At 43.6% G+C, this 25,112-nt stretch overlaps 1 protein-coding gene across 3 annotated transcripts in view; it reads right to left on the reverse strand.

Annotated features, from left to right (window-relative positions):
* Positions 1–25,112, reverse strand: part of DHX57 (DExH-box helicase 57) — a 210,146-nt gene that overhangs the window by 17,724 nt on the left and 167,310 nt on the right. For all 3 annotated transcript variants that reach the window (XM_077486473.1, XM_077486472.1, XM_077486474.1), the window contains one exon: positions 22,401–22,538. In XM_077486473.1, coding sequence (XP_077342599.1) covers positions 22,401–22,538 — 138 coding nt within the window. The remainder of the gene's footprint in view (positions 1–22,400; positions 22,539–25,112) is intronic.

Consider the following 25,112-nt stretch of genomic DNA (forward strand, 5'->3'; position numbering starts at 1 on the left):
GCCCTGTGATAGGGGAAGGTGAACCCACGCTGCGAGACATATTGCAAGCAGTTAATGAATGTAAAGATTCTATCTGTGGCCTAGACAACCAGCTAAGTAGTATTAAAAACGAATTACACTCTATGGGCCAACTGTTGAGCAACACCGTGGAAAGAACTACTGTACTTGAGGGAAGATTAAGCACGGTCGAGGATGAGCTCCTCCCATTGCAGCAAAAAATGACTGGGCTACAGAAACAAATTGCTATGCAGACATCAAAACTAAACGAAATGGAGAATAGAAATCGCAGGAATAATGTGCACCTGATTGGTTTGCCAGAGGGGAGTGAGGACTCTAACCCCATAGCTTTTCTGGAAAACTGGTTTAGAGAACTTTTGGGGGATACCTCTTTTACATCACTCTTCGCTATAGAAAGGGCCCATAGAGTTCCCTCCAGGCCACTGATACTGAAATTTGTTAATTACAACGATCGAGTTATCCTGATGCGAAGGGCTAGAGAACTAAGGGACAGCTTCTACAAGGGGACTAGAGTATCCTTCTACCCGGATTTTTCACCAGACTTGCAGAAGCAGAGGGCTGAATTTATCCCTATTAAGCGCATTCTCCAAAAATACAGGATAACCTATGCATTGCTATACCCTGCCCGACTACGAATGACTGCCCTGGGCTCAACCCCTTTTTTCAGTGCACCATACGAGGTTGAAAGGTGGTTGGAGGAACATAAAGGAGATCTCTAGTACTGTCTAGGACTATTATGTCTAAAGAACTAAAAACTCCTTTCTTTTCCTTTTTTTTTTTTCCCCCCCCCCCTCTACCTCCCGCTCCCTTTTTTTTTCTTTTTAAATTTTCTCTTTTTTCTTTTTTCTTTTCTTTGTTGTGTTGTTAAAATGAGATTTGCACGAAGAAGAAATCATTAATCAGCAATATTGCGTGCACAAATAGAAGTTATAGCTTAGATAAGGAGTGTTATGTTATTAATTGGACACTAACCAGACACTTATTGGGGGGGTAGGGGGTTATGAAAGTTATGAAAGGTGTGAACCTATATAGCACAAACCTCATTACATATGTCCGTTAGGAATGCACTAGGGGGGTTCTTTTTTTTTCTCAGTACCCCCTTTCCCCCTTTTTTTTTTACCTTCTTTTTTTTTCCCCTACACTAGGGTGAATTAAATAGGAGTGAAAATAGATTAGAAGTGTGTATACTATTTAGGGGATGAGAGGTATGAAATAAGGCATTTATATAGTGTGAATTATAATATTTCCACTTATGTTGCAAAGGAATGTTATAGATGGATTTTTGCTAGAGACCCCTTTACTGTTTTTTTTTTTGTGGGAGGAGACGGGTCTAATTGAATGTCAAGTTAAGATTATGTTATATAAATATTACTCTTCAAATTAGGGAGGTTGGGCTTCCAGGCTAATCGGGGGGGGTGGGGTTGGGGGGGGGGTGGAGCGGGGCTGGGCGCCTGGGGTTTTGGGTGAATGAATAAGAGGGCCAATATAGAGACCCCTAGGGGATGCCTCGATGGGCAGGGGTGGGTGAGATAGAGAACACACACTGTGCACACTGGGAGGATGGTGGGCTGGGCGAGGTGCGGGAGGGGGGTTGGGTGGTGGGGTGGTGTTGTCCCCCCCGCCCCTTGTTCTCCCTCGTTTTAGATGTCACTTATGCAAATAGAGTGTGCATCACCTCATGGAATGTGAGGGGTTTGGGCGATCCAAATAAAAGGGCCGTGGTTCTATCAGAGATTGAGGGGAGTGGACTTGGTCTACTCTTCTTTACAGGAGACACATCTAACGTCTAGTACAGCTCCACGGCTAACCAGTCGGAAATTCCAGCCATGTTTTCATTCCTTTCACTCCTCGTATTCAAGGGGAGTGAGTGTCTTGGTAAAGAGGGGAACGAATTTCTCCTGTAGGGAGTCCTCTATCGATGAGGAGGATAGGTTCATCTTTTTGTATTGCTTGATTGGCAAGCAATGCTATGTTTTGGCCAATATTTATATACCCCCTCCTTTCAAGTTGGAGGTTATGTATAAATTGTTTGTGTTTAGCCTAGCTAAACCAGGTTTCCCATTAATAATATTAGGCAATTTCAACGAAATACTAGACAAGAACTTGGATAGATTCCCCGTGCCTGACGGGACTAGAGTTGAGAGGGAAAGCCGATTGCAGGGATTTCTATTGGAAACTGGGTTAAGCGACCTATGGCGAATGCGACATCTGCAGGGAAAGGCAGTACTCCCGTTTTTCAAGTACCCACCACACCCTTTCAAGGATAGATATGGTCCTGAGGAATGGGGAGGCATCGGGGCTAGTACAGGACATAGGATATGGGGCAAGAGGGATCTCAGACCACTCCCCCTTGACTATCACGGTAAGCGCGGGGGATAGAGCGGGCCCGGGGGAATGGAGGATAAATCCCAACTGGTTGGAATTGATCGTTAGGCAAAGCGCTTTGATGGAAGAGATTAGGGAATTTTTTTCAAATTAATGGGGGTTCAGAAGCACCCGGAGTAGTCTGGGATTCCTTAACCACTTGCCGACCGCCGCACGACGATGTACGTCCATTTTTTGAAGAGGGATATCTCGGTAACGGCAGCAGCTGCTGCCACAACCGAGATATCCATCTCTTCAGGCGGCGGTCGGCTGTACGATAACGGTGGTCTCCGCGGCGGATTTGCCGCGAGATCACCGCTATCGGCGGCGGGAGAGGTGCCACCCCCCCTCCCGCCGCCCTCCCGCACCTTCCGCCGCTTACCGGAGCCGTCGGTAGCGGCGGAGGCGATCGGGTCCTTCAGTCTGCTGGGTATGGAGACGAGTGAGGCTAAGCTGGCCCCCACTCGTCTCTATACCATAGGAGGGCGGAAGCGACGTCAAAACGTCACTTCCGCCCATACCTCTTAAAGGTATATTTTTTTTTTTTAAATGTCAGATTTTCTTTTTTTTGTTGCATTTTAGCCCAAATATGAGATCTGAGGACCTTTTGACCCCAGATCTCATATTTAAGAGGACCTGTCATGCTTTTTTCTATTACAAGGGATGTTTACATTCCTTGTAATAGGAATAAAAGTGATCCATTTTATTTTATTTTTTTTAAAAAAGTGTAAAAATAAATAAAATAAATTAAAATAAATAAGAAAAAAAATTTTTTTTTTTTAAAACACCCCGTTACGACGAGCTTGCGCACAGAAGCGAGCGCATACGTGAGTAGCGCCCGCATATGAAAACGGTGGTCAAACCACATATGTGAGGTATCGCCGCGATCGGTAGAGCGAGAGCAATAATTCTAGCCCTAGACCTCCTCTGTAACGCAAAAAATGCAACCTGTAGAATTTTTTAAATGTCGCTTATGGAGAGTTTGACGCCATTCCACGAGCGGGCGCAATTTTGAAGCGTGACATGTTGGGTATCAATTTACTCGGCATACCATTATCTTTCACAGTATAAAAAAAAATTGGGCTAATTTTACTGTTGTCTTATTTTTTTATTCAAAAAAGTGATTTTTTTCCAAAAAAAGTGCGCTTCTAAGACCGCTGCGCAAATACGGTGTGAAAAAAAGTATTTCAATGACCGCCATTTTATTCTCTAGGGTGTTAGAAAAAAAACAATATAAAATGTTTGGGGGTTCTAAGTAATTTTCTAGCAAAAAAAACTGTTTTAAACATGGAAACACCAAGTCCGAAAAAGAGGCCTGGTCCTTAAGTGGTTAAAAGCCTACCTTAGAGGAATATTAATACAGCAAATAGCAACAACTAAGAGGAAATCTAGGGAACAGGAAAGGGAATTAAGAAACGGAGTCTCCCAAGCTGAGAGAGGGTATATAGAAGATCCAACGTCTGATAAGCAGAAGGATTGGTTAGACCAGTGATGGCGAACCTTGGCACCCCAGATGTTTTGGAACTACATTTCCCATGATGGTCCACTACACCGCAGAGTGCATGAGCATCATGGGAAATGTAGTTCCAAAACATCTGGAGTGCCAAGGTTCGCCATCACTGGGTTAGTCAACAGGTATATAACATGACACTTATGAAAAGGGCTGAGAACGGGTGTATATTTCAACGTCAACATTACTTTGGCGAAGGGGAGAGGGTGGGTCGTGCCCTCTCCCTCCTGATTCAAATTAACAACTCCCCCACAGCGATCCAGCTGATTAAGATGCCACAAGGGGACCTTGTTTCTAGCCCCTCAGAGATTATGGAGGTACTTGAGGATTACTATGGAACCTTATATAAATCGACTACAAGGGGTAGCGGTAGAATAGCCACTGATTTCCTACACCAAATGGGAATTCCAACTTTATCAGAACATGATAAAACGAGCCTCGAAGCACCACTCACATTAGAGGAATTAAAAAATGCAGTGGCGGAAATGCCCAACCATAAATCCCCAGGCCCAGATGGGCTGCCAATAGAAATTTATAAACAATATGGTGAAGTGCTTCTGCCGGAACTCCTGGAAACATTGAGGTATGCATTGGACGTGGGCCAGCTTCCCACTTCAACGATGGAAGCCAACATCACTCTAATACTTAAAGAAGGGAAAGATCAGCAGGAAGTCTCCTCGTACCGCCCAATCTCCTTACTATGCTCTGATGTTAAAATCTTAGCCAAAGTATTGGCGATTTGTTTAAATATATTCATAAATTAATACACCCAGATCAATCTGGTTTCATTCCCAGTAGGACAACCAGTACTAATATTAGAAGAGTTTTCCTCAATATTCAAATACCAAGAGACAACGATGGGCCGGGTGCCATATTAGCTCTAGACGCCATCAAAGTCTTTGACAGCCTGGAATGGGATTTTCTATGGGGAGTGCTAGAGCGATTTGGCTTCGGCCCTCTATTTATTAGATGGGTAAAAATTACTCTATAATAAGCCTAGGGCAAAAATTAAAATGGGCACTGCATTCTCCAAGACATTCCAGCTAGAGAGAGGGACGAGACAGGGATGTCCACTGTCTCCCCTCTTGTTTGTCTTGGCTATGGAACCCCTGGCTGTCCTGACAAGATTGCGCCCAGATATCCAGGGATTCCGACGAAGTTCGGGGGAGGATAAAATTGCTCTGTTTGCGGACGATGTCCTGTTTTTTTATCGGGGACATGAACTCTACTTTAGATAACGTGATACAGATGATGGGTGAGTTTGGGCAGCAATCTGGTTTAGTAATCAACTGGAGCAAATCAGCTCTCTTACCACTGACCAGATCTGGGGTTAAATTACCACCTATAATTACATGCTTAGAGGTGGTGTCAAAACTGAAATATCTAGGAGTGTGGATCTCTGAAGTAAACTACTACGTTAATGAGAATTTAGTACCATTATTAACGAAACTGAAACAAAGTGAATACCTGGTGCTGTCTCCCTCTCTCCGTGGCAGGACGCTGCAACTTAATTAAAATGATTTGGCTCCCACAAATATTATATATCTTACATAATTCTCCAATTTGGATCAACCAGAAATGGTTTAAGAAACTGGAAACGCTACTCCGGGACTTAATTTGGAAGAAGGGCCAAGCTCGGATTAACTTGCAAACAATGCAGCTTCCTGTTAGGAGGGGAGGAGTGGCAATACCGCACCCAAGATCATATTTTTTGGCAGCCCAACTCCAACATTTAGCTGGGGCGGGGTCTCAAAACAGAGAGTGTCCGAATCATAAAATGATGATTGAGAGTGTACCCCATAGTTTACTGGTTGAGGTAGTGGAGGCCAATTAATTTGCTCATAAGTGCCCTACTAGTGTTTTAATGAGGAAAGTGTGGCAGGCAACAAAGCTACTTATGGGATACACGGGGTGTCTGACTATACCCCCCTATGGCCCAACGTAAACTTGGCCGAACTAAGCAGCATAGATAGACCCTAGGAATGGGAAAGGCAGGGTATTAATAGGTTAATGCAACTGTATGATGAGAATCTCATGAAATCTTTTGAAGCCCTTAGGCAAGAATTTGGCATCCCCAATAGGACGTTTTAGAAGTAGCTGCAGATTAGGCATGGAATCCAAGCCCAGTTCAGGTCATTAGTTATAGAGAGGGTTGAAACTCCCTTACTTCAGGACCTTGCCGAACGAGCACAAGCGAAAGGTTTGATATCCAAACTATATAATAAGCTCAGGGACAAGGCCCTAAAGGGAGAGGGACCCGACAAGAGCAGGGTGGCATGGGCTAGAGATGTAGGGCAGATAACCCAGGCGCAATGGGAGAAGATCCTTGAACAAGGAAGCCTGGTATCAATATCCCCCTCACAGAGTCTGCCACCTTCTTTTTACCTATAGAGCATACTATACCCCTCAAAAGATGTGGAAAATGGGTAGGAAACCTAGATGTAAGGCACCGGGGGATTTCATTCATATGATGTGGAAATGCCGAAAGTTGTACAGGTATTGGATAGATATAGTACATAGAATAAACAGGACCTTTAAGACTACGTTGAAGCCAGAAGCTAGGACTTGTCTTTCAGGGATCCTGGAGGAGGGTAGATTATCCTCCTCAGTAAGGACGTCAGTACTAAGGTGCTTGTACCAGGCCAGGCGGTTAATAGCAATGAACTGGCAAGCCAGAAACCCCCCTGCATTTGAATCATGGGTTAAAGCCATCAATTCCACGCTGTGGTGCGAAAGAGTGTTGTACATAAAGCAGAACAATTTGAAGAAATTTGGGGAGTTATGGAACCCCTGGCTGGGCAAGATGGGTTTCCCCTTCGGGCGGGGCGCCCGCGGGGCGGGCCCAGCCCCCCGCCTGGCTGTTTTGTTGCCGGTGGGGGGGGGGGAGATGATTGTGGGCTTTTTCGCTCTCCCCCCCCCCCCCCCGTTGGCTGGGCCGCCCCCCTTTCGTTCCCGGCGGTGTCCACTCCCTTCCAGCCAGTCAGGTACCATCGGAACTGGAGAAGTTGGCGCTAACAGTGTGTGCTCCTTAAAGGGGTGGATTAGGTGGGGGGTTTTTTTTCTTCTTTTTTCTTTCTTTTTGGGGGGGGGGGGGTGTTAAAATGTAATTTTGTTTTAACTTGAATGTTGTGCAAGTCTTGGCTTTGTGATAGCCCAGCTTGAGATGATGTGAATATTCATGCTAATTTTGTGTTGAAAAGTCAATAAAAAGAAAATATTAAAAAAAGATGTGCTGTGCTGAGCTCCACTGGAGCAATCCTTGCTGGGGCTAGGCATGCAGCTTTTTGGCTGAGCTGAATGGTACCCGGGCCTCGTATCCGAAGAAACAAGGTTTTGCCTGTAAACGCTTCTCTTTTTAGAGAGCTGGACCTCGGGATCCAGTACTTTTGGTATTAAGGCCATGTCACTGGCGGTAGTGCTGTTACAGGTCCAGAAATGTGGGTTTCCCAGAGGGTCCCCAGCTCCTGATGGTTTAACGGAACCCATCGTGAAGGGTGAAGATTGGGTCTGTTGGTTTTACCACAAAAAAACCCTGCAGCGGGAAAGGTACGTTTTCTACGAAATTTTTGAATTTTCTTATGAATGTTTCCTTTGGTTAGTAAATGTTGTCATGCCTACGTGTCACCACTGGGGGCTGTATTGAGCACATACCTTCTCACGCTTCCTTTCCTCCACCCAGCAGCAGACCTCTGGTAAGTCTGGAAGCGCCAGGAGAAAAAAAACAAAACAAACGGCACGCCACCCTACTCAGCGGCCTCCAGGCTCCCTCCTTGCCATTTTCCCCCTCACAAAAGTGATCCCATAGGATGAAAGGCCCGCACGGGAAAGCTTTTTTTTAAAAAGAGAGGAGGGGGTGGGGCCTAGCATGGCATTGGTGTCCTCCAACGTCCAGTGTGTCTTTTAAAAGCACCATTGATACTGCTGCAAGCTGCGGAGGGACACAAGAGCAAGAGGGGCATGAAAGAGGTTTGGTGACACAGGCATTCATTTTGACACATTTACAATTGCATTAGGCTGAGCATTAATAGCAGCAGCAGGGCTGGACTATTGCTCAAGCAGTGGATGCGTTCCTTCTGGTAGTACCTCTGCTTTGTGCATCGGCTATGGTCGGAGGGGGGAGGGGTAAAAGTACCCCAAAAAAGGGCTCTAGAAAGACTTCTACTAGGAAGCCTAAAAGACATATTTAAAAAAAAAATGGCATTCTCCCCTGAGAGGGTTTAGGCCGGTCAGAGTGAGCCATCAGGGACGTCGGGTGTTGCAGCTGCTTTTAGCACTGCAGCCCCTGTATATATTACTGAAGAGGTTTTTTCCTCAACCATTTTAGGCTTGGAACAAAAAAAGATCCCTTAATCGCATCCCAGAGTGGAACTAAGAGTATCCCCGTCCATTACCCAGGACCCTCAAACTGAGGAACAGGAGTCAAGAGATGACTCTTTTCTCTCAGGAGACCAGGAAGAGGCTGATGACTCCTCTTCTGAAGAGTCTAATACGAATGGATCAGGTTCACAGGAAAGGTACAATCTCTCCTGAATTGGTTCGCTCCACATTTTTGCTGCCAGTAGCAGAGTCAGTTGATGAACCCACTTCTTTTTTGGGTTCATTAAAGCCTCCCCAAGCTGTTCATGCTTTTCCTATCCATTCATTACTGAAAAAGCTGATGTATTCTGAGTGGGAGCACCCAGATAAACCGTTTCTTCCTGAAAAAAAGTTTTCAACACTTTATCCTATGGAGGAAGAGTTTATTAAGAAATGGGGAATTCCAGCAATTGACACTGCTATATCCTCTGAATAAGAGCTTGACTTGTCCTGTAGACAATGCTCAAATGCTGAAGGATCCAGCAGATAAGAAGTTGGAATTCTTATTTAAAAACAATATTTCTCTGGCAGGTTCAGTGGTTCAGCCTGCTCTAGCAGCGATCTGAGTATGTCAGTCCTTAAAGGACCAGTTTAAAGAGGTGCTCAAGATTCTTCCTGAAAAACAGGCCCAAGATTTGGCCAGGATATCAGAGGCATTATGTTTTCCAGTAGACGCCCATGAAAGATTCTATTCTCCAAGCCTCATGACTTATGCTCGGGCTGGTAGATGTGCGTAGATGTGCGTTCTATGGTTGAAAAATTGGTCAGCCGAAGCGGCATGCAAAAAGCCCTTGGCTAGCTTTCCGTTTCATGGTGAACGGTTGTGTGGAGACGATCTGGATAAATATATCCAAAGAATTTCTAATGGAAAAAGTTCCCTTTTACCAGTTAAGAAGTTTAAGCATTTTTCTTTTAAAACAAGCTTCTTCTCCAGTGCCAGGAGCCTCTGTCCCTAGGCAGTCTCAACGGCCTCCACTGTCAAGTTCAAGAGGTAAACCTCAGGGTCAACCCCAGGGTCAAAAGAGGCCCTGGGGGAGAAAGCCTACTAAACAAAATACTAAAACCTTCTTATGAAGGGGTGCCCATGCTCGCTGGAATGAGGGGAAGACTTCTGCAGTTCTCAAGGGTCTGGCAGGAACAGTGTCGAGATGAATGGGTGGCTTCCTCAATGTCTCTAGGTAACAAACTAAGTAAGTAAGTTCCCGTCTCCTTGTTTTCTCAGATCAAACGTTCCCAGAGGCCCAGGAAAAAAAAAAGTCTCTTTCTGGCTTTGGATCATCTCTTATCTCAAAAAGCAATATCAGTGGTCCCCATGGAAGAGCGAGGGTTAGGGTTTTATTCAAACCTTTTCACGGTAGCAAAACCAAATGGGGATGTCAGACCCATTTTAGAGCTCAAAGGTCTAAATCGATTTTTGAATATCCGCTTTTTTTGCATGGAGTCAATCCGATCAGTGGTCTCCATTCTACAAGATGGAGAACTGCTAGCGTCAATCAACATCAAGGTTGCTTATCTACATGTACCTATTTTCCCCACTCACCAGAGATATCCACGCTTCGAGAGAGAAAATCTTCATTTTCAGTTTGTAGCTCTGCCTTTTGGTTTAGCTACTGCACTGCAAGTATTTACAAAGGTTCTGCCCCCCCCCCCCCCTTTAGCCATATTAAGGGCTCAGGGGATAACGATTCTGGCTTATTTAGATGATCTACTCTTGATAGATCGTTTGGTATCCCGCCTAAACCAGAGTTTGGTCACCACGGTCAGCTACCTGGAATACCTAGGTTGGAGTCTCAACCTAGAGAAATCTTCCTTAAAACCATCAAGGAGATTGCAGTACTTGGGCCTGATTGTAGATACAGCTTAGAAGAGGATGTTCTTGCCCCAGGCAAAGATCAGTTCCATAAGGGAACTGATTCAGGTGGTCAAAGCAAAGAAGAATCCTTCTATTCTACATGAGATTGTTGGGAAAGATGGTAGCTTCATTTGAGGCCGTTCCTTATGCGCAGTTTCATTCAAGACTGCTGCAAAACAGTATCCTGTCAACTCGAAACAAAAAGATCCAAGCTCTAAACTTCCCGATGTGTTTATCCCTCAAAGTGCATCAAAGCCTCAGTTGGTGGTTGATATCCAAGAATATTCAGAAAGGAAAGTCCTTCCTACTAGTTACCTGGAAGGTGGTGACAACAGATGCCAGCCTCCTGGGCTGGGGAGCAGTCCTGGAAGAAGCATCTGTCCAAGGAAAATGGTCCAAAACAGAAATGACCTTGCCCATCAATATTCTAGAGATTTGGGCAGCACGCCTGGCCCTGGAGGCCTAGACACTCAGATTACGGAATTGTCCAGCCAGGGTTCAATTCGACAATGCCACAACAATGGCCTATATCAATCGCCAAGGGGGCACGAGGAGTCGTGCGGCTCAGAGAGAGGTGAATCATATCCTATCCTGGGGAGAAGACAACATTTCTTGCCTATCAGCAGTCTTCATTCCGGGAATAGAGAATTGTCAGGCAGACTATTTGAGTCGCCAACAGTTGTTCCCGCGAGAATGGTCTCTTCACCCCAACATCTTTCTGTCAATATTTCAAAGATGGGGAATTTCCGGACATGGATCTGTTTGCGACCAGGTTCAACAAAAAGATTGTCAACTTTGCGTCAAGGACAAAGAATCTGCTGGCATGTGGAACAGATGCCTTAGTTTTTCTGTGGAATCAGTTTTTACTGATCTATTCATTCCTCCTGTTCTGCTGCGTCCGCACCGTCTTCGTAGGATCAAGCAGGAAGGAAAGGAGGTGATTATTGTGGCCCTGGCTTGGCCCAGGAGATCTTGGTATGCAGAGATCATAAAGATGGGGGTAGGGGACCCGTGGACCCTACCACTGCGGCCAGACCTTCTCTCGCAAGGTCCAGTATTCCATCCTACCTTACAAACACAAAATTTAACGGTTTGGCTATTTAGACCCACATCCTGAAAGACTGTGGGCTGTCAGGTTCAGTAGTTTCTACTTTGATTAATGCTAGGAAGCTGGCCCCCAGAGTCATATAATATAGAGTCTGGAAGGCATATGTCTCCTGGTGTGAATGCAGGGGTTGGCACCCCAGGAAATATATGTCATAGGTAGGATCCTTGAATTTCTACAGATGGGATTAGAAATGAAGCTGGCCTTGAGTACTATCAAAGGCCAGGTGTCAGCCTTATCAGTGTTTTTTCAATGACCACTTGCTTCACACTCTCTGGTTTGTAGCTTTATTCAGGGGGTAACATGGATTAATCCTCCAGTTAGCGCTCCCCTGAACCCTTGGGACTTGAATTTAGTCCTGTCGGCATTACAGAAACAGACTTTTGAGCCGATATGAGATATTCCCTTGGTCCTTTTGACAAGGAAATTCGTTTTTCGGGTTGCCATTTCTTCTGCAAGAAGAGTATCAGAGTTGGCTGCTCTTTCTTGTAAAGAGCCATATTTGATTATTTATAAGGATAAAGTTGTATTGCAGCCCCATCCTAATTTCCTTCCGAAGGTAGTGTCAGGTTTTCATTTAAACCAGGATATTGTTTTGCCTTCATTTCTTCCAGAACCTCGTTCTGCGGAAGAAAGGTCACTACAGTCTCTTGATATGGAGAGAGCAGTCAAGGTCTATTTGAAGGTGATTGCTCAGATTCGTAAAACAGGTGTTTTGTTTGTGTTGCTTGAAGAAAGGACAGGCAGCATCAAAGTCTACTATTTCTAAATGGATTTGTCAAGTGATTGTTCAAGCTCATGGTTTAAAGAGGACAATTCCCCCTTTTCATATTAAAGCGCACTCCACCCGGGCTGGGCTGTTGGTGCTTCCTGGGCAGTGCATCACCAAGCCTCCATGGCTCAAATCTGCAAGGCCGCAACTTGATCTTCAGTCCATACATTTACCAGATTCTATCAAATAGATTAAATGGTCATGAGCATATCGCCTTTGGGCGCAGTGTACTGCAGGTTGCAGTATAAGTCCTCTAGTCTCTTAGTGCCCTACTTTTGTTGTGTCTCAGTGCCGGGATAGGCACTTTTTCATGTAAGGAGCCATTTGGCTAAACTTATTTTATCTTTTACAAATAAAAAACGGTATTACGCTATGGATGTTTTTTGCTCTTTCCTTATATCTTGCCTGTGCTTATGAGGAAGAAGGTTCCCATATATCCCCATGTCCTACGTATGTGAGCAGGCATTATCCTTCATAAGCGCTGTTTGACTCTTTTTAACTAAAGAAGTCAAACTGATCTGGTAAGCAGATTACATATCCATTCACTTTTGGGTGTCGTTTTTCTAAATTTCATGGTGAAGGAATCAGTGGTTTTGGAAGATATATGCTGGTGGACTTTCACATATTTTAAGATCAAGTGTCACTTGTTTGGGACTGTATTATTACTTTTATAATTTATTTTTGTTATCCAATTTGGTATATCTAATTTTTTGCAAAATCACTTTGTTGCACTCAAGACACAATTCATTGCTGTTTTGAGTTTTTTTCCTTTGGTACTGTTATCACAAATTATGATTTATTATAACAAGCTAACATACCATGAGGCAAGCGCCCCCACACCTGTCTTACAAAACTGAGGTACTCCCAGTAGTGGGAGGGGTCATATAGGGAGTGGACTTTTTGTCTTAGGGCGTGCCAGTGTCCATCACCTGAAGATGGCCTATAACCCACATAGTAACTACTATGGCTCAGTGTCCCGTGACGTACATCAAAGAAAAGGATTTTATAGGTAAGCGGTTTTAAAAATTCTATTTTTATTTAGGTTTCCACCACTATTCACTGTATGCACTATATGTTGTTGGAATATTTGAATAATGTTATTGATATTGCATTGTTTTTGTATGTATTTTACAGTAAAAATATAGAATTATAAGATGTATGGTATGGGAATTTATTTTATTTTTTATTTGCTTTTCATGTATTGTGATTCAATATATCATTGAAAATAAGAGTGAGAAACGTCTCGGTTTGGTGCCGTTTTTATATCCTGGGTGTCACGGACACTGGCTGCAAGGACCCTTTTCTGTCCACATTCACCCTGTTTTTTCGGTATTGATATATTAATCTTTCTTTTGTTATATTTTTGCAAGACTGTTCTCTTGAATGCTAATTTTGAACAATACACAATCCTTAAAAGAGCTAATCACATTGACCTCCAGAGACGGACTGTCTGGTCACCTAGGCTGCCTTAAGTGCTGGCTTAATTAACATGTTAATTGTGTAATTGTCTTTTAAGTTGTTGCTATAGGGGAGGGGGGAGTATCCATGAGCAGCCCTACCTCGTTATCTACCCCTTGTGTAAAATGTGTATAAAAGGCACTGGATTCTGTCCAATAAAGGCATTCAAGATTCTACAAGCTATTTTCGGCTAGACTTGTATACAGTGCAGCTATGATAATATATCTCTCTGATAGTCAGATTGGAGGAAGCGGAATATACTGACGGAAGCACTCAATTGGAGTGTGGGATCGGATACGTCACACTGGGCCCGCCTTTTGTACTATTGCCACAGGCCAGTATAAAGGAAGGGAGCAAACTATCCACCCCATTTGAGTTGGGGAGGGGTAACAGGCAGGGCTGTCCCCTCTCACCGCTACCGTTTGCCTTGGCTATAGAGCTGCTAGCGGCACACATTAGGGCCAATGAAGATATAATGGGGATCCAGTATGAGAAAGTCCTAGTTTATGTGGACGATATGCTTTTGTTATTGGGGGACACAGAATTCGTGGAAGCATGTCATGTCCACTATTTTAGACTTTGGAAGGTTTTCAGGGCCAACAATCAACTCATCTAAGACTGTTTTATTACTCTTGGATCAGGGGGTCATCTCTGTAACAATGTCCCTTTGTCCAGTACTGGTGGTGACCTCATTTAAATACTTGGGGATAGTAATCTCTGCACAGCTCATAGACTACTGCTCCTTTAATATCTTCCGCTTGTTAAAAAAATGTAGGCACATGGAGGGCCAATCTGGTCAGAATGACTTTGATGTCCCAACTTCTCTACTATCTGCATAACACCCTGGTGGTTATCCCTCAAAAATTTTTCAGTGTGGTCAATACTATTTTCCAGTCCCTGTTGTGGAAAGGAGGTAATGCTAGCATTAAACTAGGACGACTGCAGAAGCCAAAGGATAGGGGAGGGCTGGCTCTCCCAAAACCTTAGCTTTATTACACTGAGTCTCAACTTTATCACTTTATGGGAGGCCTAGAGAGGACCCTTGGCTTGATTATATTAAGTTTCAACTTCAACACTTGGTAGGAGGCCTAGTGAGGATGGAACTCATGACTCCACGCTGTCTGTAATGTTGCAGTTTAGTGGGACCAATACCTTAGCTGAGAGTCTAGAGGTGCAGCTTTTTTTAAGCCTGTATCTGACTGACAGGTTTATACACAAAATGTGGGAGAAAGTTAAACAATTACAAAAAGTTACAGGTTACAGTCCTATTTGGGATAACCAAACCTACCCCGAATTGGCCAAGTTACAGCATGCAGCTAGGTGGCGGGGGTATGGGGTGAGGTATATCAAACATATCATGGTCATTTAATCTCCTTTCGCAACTGCAGACTAGATGTGGTGTTACCTCTAATATGTTTTTATTATTTACAATTGAAACACGCGGTGAATGCTTAGCGGTCTCTGGGGGCCTCCGAGATATCATTGACCTTGGTCTTTGGAAAAATGCAGCAGTCCAGTTCTACCAAGGGCGTTATCTGCAACTGCTATGCTATGGCCCTGGGGGTACATCTCGATAAATTCCCTAGCTCTGTGTTTGAAAGGTGGGAGAGGGACATGTAACAGGGATGTAGGGGACTTAACACACTTGTTACGGAGGTGCCCGAAGCTTCATCACTACTGGAATGCTGTTGAAGGTGAACTGTGCATACAGTGAACTCTGCATTTCAGATCTCTAGAGACATGGATCCCAAACACTGTATACTAGAGTAGCTTGATGATGTAATACCAGATAGGCATGTTAAAGAGGCTTGTACTGTTGCAGGCTTGCAGGCTCATTTTACTTAATTGGACTTCCGGTACTCCTCCTTCACCTCAAATGTGGCTTGCATAAATGGGAACAATGCTGAGGTTAGAAAAGCTGATATATCAGCATAGTGGCAGCTTTTCCAAGTTTGAGAAGGTATGGGGTAGCTGGTTGACTTCTCCTGGATTGGCCCCAGCAGATTTAGTAATGGACAAGTTATTGTTGTAAAAACAAAATCACAAAAATGGATATGTTTAATTTAGCTGGTAATGAATGCTATGGCTGAAATTTCTATGCCCTTGCTTTCCAAATGTTTAATGCTGGTCTTCTTGCTTTGTTATGGTGGCCTTTGTCCCAGTTGTGCATAGCTCTAAATGGTGCTTATTGCATTCCTGTGACGTGAATTACTATATCGTTATGCTGAATTGATATCTGATGTGATCTATATGTACTTTTAATGTCTGTTTGTACAAATTTGTGAAATTTCAAAAAATCTTTAACTGATTAAAAAAAAAAAAATAGGAGTGGTATATATTCTGTATAGGAGGTTTCCACCATTATTCACGCATTAGTAAAGGAGTTACTTATAATTAGGACATTTCCACCACTGTTCACACATATGTATTAATCATCAATGTGCCCACAGGAAAAAATAAAAACAATCAACACACCTGAAAAGACAGTTGACAGCAGAAGCACCTTGCAGCCGAAGCATGGCTTAGAAAACTAGCATCTCAATTTTTTTTTTCAAAACTATGAAAAGAGACAGGTGATGACCCTGCAACATGTGAGAAAAAAACTGATAATAGATGCTGTAAAAAGCCCAACAACCCTGAAATCATGGATATTATGAGCTCAGGTAGGAAATGAGGGTCTTCCCTGAGGGCAGAAGCCAATTTGATCAATGATTTCAGGGTCGTTGGGCTTTTTTACTGTCATCAGTTCCCAAGAAGAAGCAGGGGAAACCAAGGCAGAACTATGGCTGCCAGGGCAACAAAGAAGACCTTTCGAGGGAGTAACCTCTGAACACAGGGGAAGGGTTCTGCATGACAAGAATCCCCAAAGAAGGTCGCGGAGGAATAGAGAAAGTCACAACAGGCGATGAGGAAGAGAAACCTCTTGCAAGAAAGATTGAAAAGGTCAAGGTGATAGGAAGAGGATATACAGGCCTGAACTAAGACCTGTAGGGTACCAATTGCTGGGAGTGTAGATTCCAAAACAAAAGAAGCTGCAGGATGAGGTCCATATCATGCTACATAAGAACTACCTCACGATAGATTGCAGAGTGTGAAGGAGAGAGATCTGTATGACCCCAGGAAAGATGGATATCCAACCTGAAAGTTGGAATGTGCCTGTCAAATATCAGTGAATATGAGATGCTAAAAGGTCCCTGGGTGGATTTCTGTAGAGCAGTCTTTTAAATGAGGTTGTTTGATGAGAAAGGCAGGCAAATGCCAGAGACCCTACAGACCGCATTAGGAGGAGGAAACAAACACGTAAGGGGAGTACTGATAAAAGGAACAATATGACCTTTAAAAGAAATAAGCCATTGGGATGACGTGTCCGGTATGAAGAAATCACAATAACCCCGGTGTTAACCGAGTTACTGTGGATGTGTCTCTGGGATATCAGGTAACAAGTGAGACAGTAATCTATCAGCTTGCATCCATGGCAGAAAATAGCAGCAAGAAGTGCGCAATTAGGAGTTTAGATCACTAGCCAGAAACACTTCTGGTAGTGGGGTGGAAGAAAAGACTGCCAAATTTAAATAAATGAACACTATAATAACATTATAGATGAAGAAAGGAACGCTGGATGTGTAAAAATGACCCTATAGCCTATGTCTTCAAAACTGCTTGGGTGCTTAGCACTGCAGTGTGTGTTAAAGGATAAAAGGATATAATGTAGCGTATACTACAGATCCAAACAATGATCCATAAAAACAGGTATAGCCAATATGTAGAGGTACAGGGAAACCCTGTCCATGTTGGTGGTCCTGTCCATGGTCCAGGCTTTGTCCATTATAATGGGCATGCCCCCAAAGGGTTCTTCAGAGTCTGGGTGCTACAGAAATTGACCATGACCCCGGACCCGTAAAGCACCCCACACCACGTAGCAAGGCAAGTGCCAAATGCAGGATCCAGTACCTGAAGCAAACAGAGGCCAGTCCTGCTGCTGCAGGGTCCATGTATAGTTCACATTGAGGGTAATTGATACAAAAACTACCATACAGCAATAACCAGTCAGATCTGTCAGTTGAATAAGAAAGGGAAACTAGTGAAAAAATTGAAAAATGAATAATCTTCTCACATGTGAAGGGGTCCATTAACTAAGGACACTAGTAAACAACTGCAGCCTTATGGAGTAGCTGGGGTTATACCACTGTACCAGTTGGGGTGGTCCCAACAAAGCTTTTGTTGTTCAATCACTTGAAGGCAAAGGCATACAAACCATGGCCTAAGTATCAATTTCTGTGTCCTGTACTGGAAGATTAAGATATACAATTTTCTTTTGCCTCCATTGAGGGAAACAAGCGAGCCTTGCCAGGGATAACCCTGAATCAGGTAGAAACAGAATAGCTTGTAAGGGTGGGTAGAGACTTTTACGTTTGCCAGGGAACTCAGGAATTTGTTACCATTAAAGGGCTTCATGACAGAGAGTAGGGTGCATTTCTGTGAAGGTAGACAAGATAGAAATAACCAGGCAAAGCAGAAGATGATGCTGAAAACATGCTCTTTGGTATGCAAAAGAAGCCTCTGAGGCAGCTCAAAATATCCTGTTAAGGCACCATCCTGACTAAACCTGATCAGAAGGTATAGTTTTAGGAAGGCTCCTGATACCACAGATCCAGGGAAGCATCGGAATCCATGGAGCAAGGAACAGGAATCTTGGTTGCAGAGTAGAGAATACTCACCTGACGAGGACAAAAACAAGGGAAGAGACCATAGAACTTTCATACAGAGGCTACGATTCAGCCAGGGAAAGGGAATGCACTTATTGGGTCACTCAAAGTCATCAAGTTCCTTACAGAGGATACCCACAACAGCAAACTAGTGTTTTGTCTGATGACAATCCAAGGAAACACAGCTAAGGCCAGAGTCCATCTGTTGATTGGAACAGGTTCCCAGGGGAATACCCCTAGAGGAATCAGTGGATGTGAGACCAAGCCTTATGGTGCTGTACATCAGGAGCCAAACTACTTCTCCTAACATTGGAAGTACCCCATTCCTTCAAGGAGGTAGTCTGCCATGGTTTGGAAGATTAAGGTCACAGCCAAAGTTGGGCAAAAGGCAGAATCTGAGCTTCCTGTCAGTAGAATGCTTAAAGAAGTACAAACAAAGCTCATTTGGCTGTACTTCTCCTGTGGATTAAGAGATTATCCAAAGCTAGAAAGAGAGACTCATTTTTTACTGGATCTCTGGGAGTGTTTGATCTGAGAAAACGAGGAGACGGGAGTTCCCTAAACTCTAGTTTGTAACCTAGAGAAATTGAGGAAGCCACCCATCTGTCTTGACATTGTTCCTGCCAGACCCTTGAAAACTGCAGAAGTCTTCCCCCCACTCGAGCAAGCGGGGACGGCCCTTCATAAAGAGGTTTTAGTGTTTTGTTTGGTGGGTTTCCGCCCCCAGGACCTGGGACTGACCCTGAGGTTTACCTCTTGAATCTGACGGTGGAGGCCATCCTGACTGCCTGGAGGCTGATGCTCCTGGCATTGGAGAAGAAACTTGCCTAAAAGAAAAATGCTTAAACTTCTTCTTAACCGGTAAAAAAGGGAACTTTTCCCATTATAAATTCTTTGTATTTATCCAGATCGTCTCCAAATAACCATTCACCATGAAATAGGAAACTGGCCAACAGCTTTTTGCATGGCACATCGGCTGAACCACTGAACCTGCGAGCAAAATATAGTTTTTAATTACAACTTCTTATCTGTTGGATCCTTCAGCATTTAAGCATTGTCTACAGGACATGTCAGGTTTTTGTTCACAGAGGGTATAGCAGCAGCATCAATTGCTGGAATCCCCCATTTCTTATTAAACTCTTCCTCCATAGGATAAAGTGTTGAAAACTTTTTTGGAGGAAAAAACATTTATCTGGGTGCTCCCACTCAGAATACATACTTTTTTTTAGCCAAGAATGGATAGGAAAGGCATGAACAGTTTGGGGAGGCTTTAGTGAACCCAAACCAGAAGTGGGCCCATCGACTGACTGCACTACTGGCAGCTATAATGTGGAGCGGAACAATTCAGTGAGAGATTGTACTGACAACCTTTCTTGTGAACCTGATCCTTACGCATTAGGTTCTCTGGAAGAGGAACCACCAGCCTCTTCCTGGTCCCCTGAGAGAAATTCATCATCTCTCGCCCCTTGTTCCTAAGCATGAGGGTCCTGAGCAATAGACAGGGACCTGTTACACTTAGTCTCACTCTTGCTATTTTGCTCCGAGCCTAAAATGGTTGAAGAAAAAACCTCCTTAGTAATATATACAGGTAGTTACTATGTAACTATGTAACTCTATACAGGGGCTGCAGTGTTAAGCGCAGCTGCAACACTCGTCCCTCCTGATGGCTCACTCTGACCAGCCATATTACTTTCAGGGGAGGATGCCATCTTTTTTGAGATGGTTCTAGGCTTCAGTGTAACTGTAGAAGTCCTTCTTGAGCCCTTTTTTGAGGTGTTTTTAGCCCCCTTCCGATCATAGCCGATGCACAAAACAGGGGTACTACCAGAAGGAACGCATCCACTGCTTGAGCAATAGTCCAGCCCTGTCGCTGCCATTAACGCTCACCCTGATGTGAGTAAATGTGTCAAAAGGACTGCCTTTGTCACCAAACCTAATTCATGCCACCTTTGCTCTTGTGTCCCCCCGCAGCTTGCAGCAGCAACAAAGGTGCCTTTTAAACACTTATTTCCATGCTGGGCATTGGAGGACGCCAACGCCATGCTAAGCCCCGCCCCCTGCCACCTATGGCCCCTCTCCTTCCCTTTGAAAAAGAGCTTTTCCTGCGAGAGCGCGGGCTTCCAATCCGATGAGATCAGCAGTGAGAGGAAGAAAATGGCAAAGGGGGGGCCTGGAAGCCGCAACCTAAGGCAGCGTGCCGTTCGTGCTTTATTTTTTATTTTTTTTGCTCTCCTTTCCCGTGAAGAGGGGGAGAAAAAAAACTGTGTGGGGGGCATCTGGTGGAAAGCAAAAAGCCCCCCCAGACTTACCGGAGGTCAACGTGAGGTCTCTGAGGAAGCGTAAGTGCTCTATACAGCCCCTAGTGGTGACACATATGCATGACAACATTTACTAAATTTAAAGGAGGCATTCATAAGAAAATTAAAAATTAAAAAAAAATTCTTAGAAAACTCCACTTACCTTTCCTGCCATAGAGTTTTCTGTGGTAAAACCAACAGACCCAATGTTCACCCTTCACAGTGGGTGCCGTGAAGTGGGTTAAACCCACAATCCTAGACCTGTAATAGCACCACCGCCAGTAAAACTTTATGGCCTTACTACCAAAAGTACTGGATCCCGGGGTCCAGCTCTCTAAAAGAGAAGTGTCTACAGACAAAACCTAATTTCTTCGAAAACTAGGCCTGGGTATCATTCAATTCGGCCTAAGAGACACTTTGAATGGATCCGGCTGTATGGCTAGCCCCAACAAGGATTGCTCCAGTGCAGCGCAGCACACCACATCTTTACTCGTGACCAACATCTTAGACACTGGTGAAAAAACTGTGGTACTACCAGTAGTGGGAGGGGTTATATAGGGAGTGCACATTTTGTCCTAGGGCGTGCCAGTGTCCATCACCTGAAGGTGGCCTATAACCCACAGAGTAACTACTATGGCTCTGTGTCCTGTGATGTATGATAAGAAATTATATTTTTCATATATGTAGCCCATATGACAGAATGTGGCACAGTGAGCAGGTGAGGGAGTGCAGGTTTGCCCCATAGAAGAGTATAGAGAGAATAAGTGGATTTTTTGCCATACTGGACCCTGTCCTGTTTTCAAACCCTCAGGGTCATCCTAGGGGTTGTAATAGCTGGATACATGGTTACTGAGTTCAGTGTAGGAGCCCAGTAAAGCTGCTTCAGGATCACCGATGCCACGTTATCCCTAGGCTGAACCACCAACGTACTGTAACTTAAACAGCAACCCAGTAGTACAGTGAGAAATTAGGGAATGCCAGACCTCCACGATTAATTGGTAAATACAGGTTTGATTGTGCGAGTCTAGGCATCCCCCAGCCCAGAAAAACATGGAGATAATACCGTCTATACGATGAATACCGTCTATACGATGAAAGAAGGATTGCAGAATGCGCATAGGGGTCTGTCAGAAAAAGTAGAGAAATTTAGGTAGGAAAATTATTTTAAGGAGATTAACATGGCCAATAGTGCTCAGGGGCAAAGAGGTCCAAACAGTACACTTGATCTGCATGTGTTGCAAAAGGGGAAGAAGGTTGTCCCAAACATACGTGTTAAGGTCACGCTGCACCTCCACCCCCAGATATTTAAATTTAGAGGCCATCTGGACGGGGCTAAAGGGACAACAGAAAGGGCAACTGATGCAAGAGGAAAGAGCAGTGATTTCTCCCTATTTATGCACACTCCAGAATAAAGCCCAAATTGATTAATATCAAGTGCCACTCGAAGAGATGCATGACAATCCTCTAGATATAGTAGGGTATTGCATCAGTATTTGAATTCCAGTGTTCCTCAATGGCTAAGAAAGAAGCTTTAGTTTAAATCTACCATAGTGGTTCTATATTGGACATTATTAAAATATCGGCTGCTAAAGCAGTTTTATTTAAAAGGACAATAATCTACCAATTCTGTATTTATGCTTTTTTTAAGCTGATTTACTTGTTATATATGTAGGCTTGTTTTGAAATATAGCTTGGGGTGATATTTATTATATGCACGTTTATTGTGAGGCTTGTGGACCATGACTAACACACCTATAACTTTTCTTGGGTGGAGTAGCAGGAGCCCTTTTCTATCATTTTATCCTAGAAATACGTGAGTTTACAGAGAGATTTACAGATGAGATTTTTAACGAAAAAGTGATTCACAATTAAAAACATTTACAGATATAAATCTAAAAAAATGCAATTAATTAACTTCAAGTGACAGATCTAGGGTAGGAGGATTATTAAGGTTTTTCTTACCTCTTGCCCGGTAGCTTCTATGACTCCATCTCCTTTCTGGGCCCACCTCTTCTCAATGTCTCTAGCTCGAAGACCTTCCTGCACAAAGCCAATATCTGACAGCAGCTCTGTGAACTGTCTCTTCAGACTAGCTATTTCCTAAAGCGTGTAAAAATTCCAAAATAAATATTGTGTGTATGATTTAAAGAGGAACTGCAGACTGCACACATAATTTGTGATAAAAACAACATCTTTGCCGTTCTGAAGCTTCCCTGCAACTACTTTGCATATTATTTTATATATACAATGTGATTCTGTACTTGCCAAATATGCTGCAGAAATCTCCCTCCGCCAAGTCTGGCTGCAACCATTTTAACTGTGGGAAGTTGTTTACACAGGCACACCTCCAATTCTGCAGCCCTGCAGCTCTCATTGCCCTCTTATGACTCGCCCCCCTCCCTTCCTGGCAAACTCTCACGAGACAGAGAGAGAGAGCTGTACAAATGATGTCATAAGCCTAGGCTAATGACCAGACAAGAAACAGGAAGTAGGCTGTATAAGGTATTTACTGGCAGTTTTGCTATCCAAAATTAAAACGACAATGGCAGAAGATTTAATAGATGGAAAGTAGAAGAAAATGACTGGTCCGCTTTAAGGGTACGTAAAAATTGTTATCAATGAATCAGCTTAACATAAGTAATTTATCCAAGTGTACGGTATAGTTTATAATAAGACATTGGGAGACATTTATCAATTCTGTCACCAAACAAGACTGCTAACCAGGAGCAGTGGACAGTGCAACAGATTTACTACAAGGTTACAGCCTAATTCATAAATGTCTCTCAGCAGCTCTAAAGTAGCACTGCAACAAAATTATATTCTTAGTTATACTCATGCTTGAGTGAAAAAATTCAGTGACAAATCCGTCTCATAAATGTAAAAATCTATTGCAGATGGTTGCCCTGTATAATATTTGCTGCGATTGCCCATACATTCTAAACCTGTCATGGAGACTTTGAGAGGCAGCCTGATTTGCATCTAATTACGTTGATAGTTTGCTTAAGAAATCTCCCTCGGCATCCATAAAATGTGCTCAAGTCACGTGGAATATTTTCTGTTTTAGTGTCATACGACAATGAATCACAATGGATTTCATTTTGTTTCTTGCAGATCTTTGCAAAGCGATTTAAATGAATAAAAACACAAAGTTAAAATGCTTGCAAAATATATATACCTTCTTTAAACCAGTAATTAAACTGCTAGACTGCCTTGCTCCCTCCAAATACTTAGAGGAAGTAAACTGATGGGTTTATTTCCTCTTTGTTTCCCTGCAAAGGTAAAGCATAATGTAATGGGCTACTATGCATCGCACAGTAGCCCATTATGTGTCACTTACCTGACACAGGAGCCAGCGATGTCACCGCTGTCCCCTCTTCCACGGAGCGTCCATCTTCTTTCCGGGCATCGTGGCTCTGGCGCTGTGATTGGTGGGAGCCGTGATGATGTCACTCCTGCGCATGCGCACGGGTGCCGCCACTGATGGCATATCGCCGTTAGCAGCGGCATGCTCAGTGCGTCTGCGTGCCGCTGTCTATGGTGCATGCACCGTAGACAGCGGTGCCTGTCTTTTTGCAAATATCTCCTAAACCGTGTAGGTTTAGGAGATATTTCTTGGACCTACAGGTAAGCCTTAATCTAGGCTTACCTGTAGGTCAAAGTGGTCTGTAAGGGTTTACAACCTCTTTAAAGGGGTTGTAAACCTGCAAGGTTTTTCACCTCAATGTATTTTATGCATTGAGGTGAAAATCCTCCTTTAATGCTGCAGCCCCCACCGAGACCCCATTATACTTACCTGTACCCCCTCTATCTCATCCCAGGGACAAGCAAACCAGCAAAATCTGGTGTCTCTGGTCCTGATTGGATGAATTGATAGCAGCACAGCCATTGGCTCCCGCTGCTGTCAATCAAATCCAGTACCCCCCGCGCCGGTGGCCAGGGTTAAGTCATACATTCAGCTTCTATGGTCGCCGAATGCATGACTCGGGAGCGTGCCGACTGGGATAAGCAGAGTGCTTCTCCCAGGGGGTTATCTAATGTGGGGAGGAGCCGCGAGAGCTGCAGAGGCACCCCAAAAGGATGTTCGGGGCCACTCTGGGCAAAACAAACTGCACAGTGGAGGTAAGTATGACATGTTTGTTATTTAAAAAAAAAAAAATATGAAGATTTAGTGTCACTTTAACATCAGTCTTCACCCAATGATATTCACCAAGTAGCTCAGCTCAGAGTCTCATACCTTTCGTACAAAAAAAAAAAAAAACATTCTTTCAGGCACATTTTTTAGTGCGTACACAGCCCTGTTATTTCCTATGGTGAGACCTCATTGGTTGCCATAAAATAAAGCTTTTCCATCTGGGGTAAATATTTTTTAAAGGTACTGTATATGTAAAAGGGGGATCCGTATTTGTGCATTACATAGGTTTGCTCTGCCTCTTACTTTACAGTGCTGGACAACTGCTTCTTCACATAATACTAGAGCTGCAACTAATGATTAATTTGTCTGTCGACTAATCTATCGATTATTTTTTCGATTAGTCAACGAATATCCGATTATTATTTTTTTAATGAATCTAGTGTGTTCTTTTTGTGATTAGATAATAATCCTTTGGATAACTTTACAAAAAAATGATACGTACAACTTCTAAATATAATATTTCAACTTTTATTACATTTTTT

Source organism: Lithobates pipiens, unplaced genomic scaffold (assembly GCF_037356315.1).
Source record: "Lithobates pipiens isolate NorthernLeopardFrog02 unplaced genomic scaffold, aLitPip1_a1.2 Scaffold_18, whole genome shotgun sequence".
In the NCBI taxonomy this organism is placed as follows: domain Eukaryota; kingdom Metazoa; phylum Chordata; class Amphibia; order Anura; family Ranidae; genus Lithobates; species Lithobates pipiens.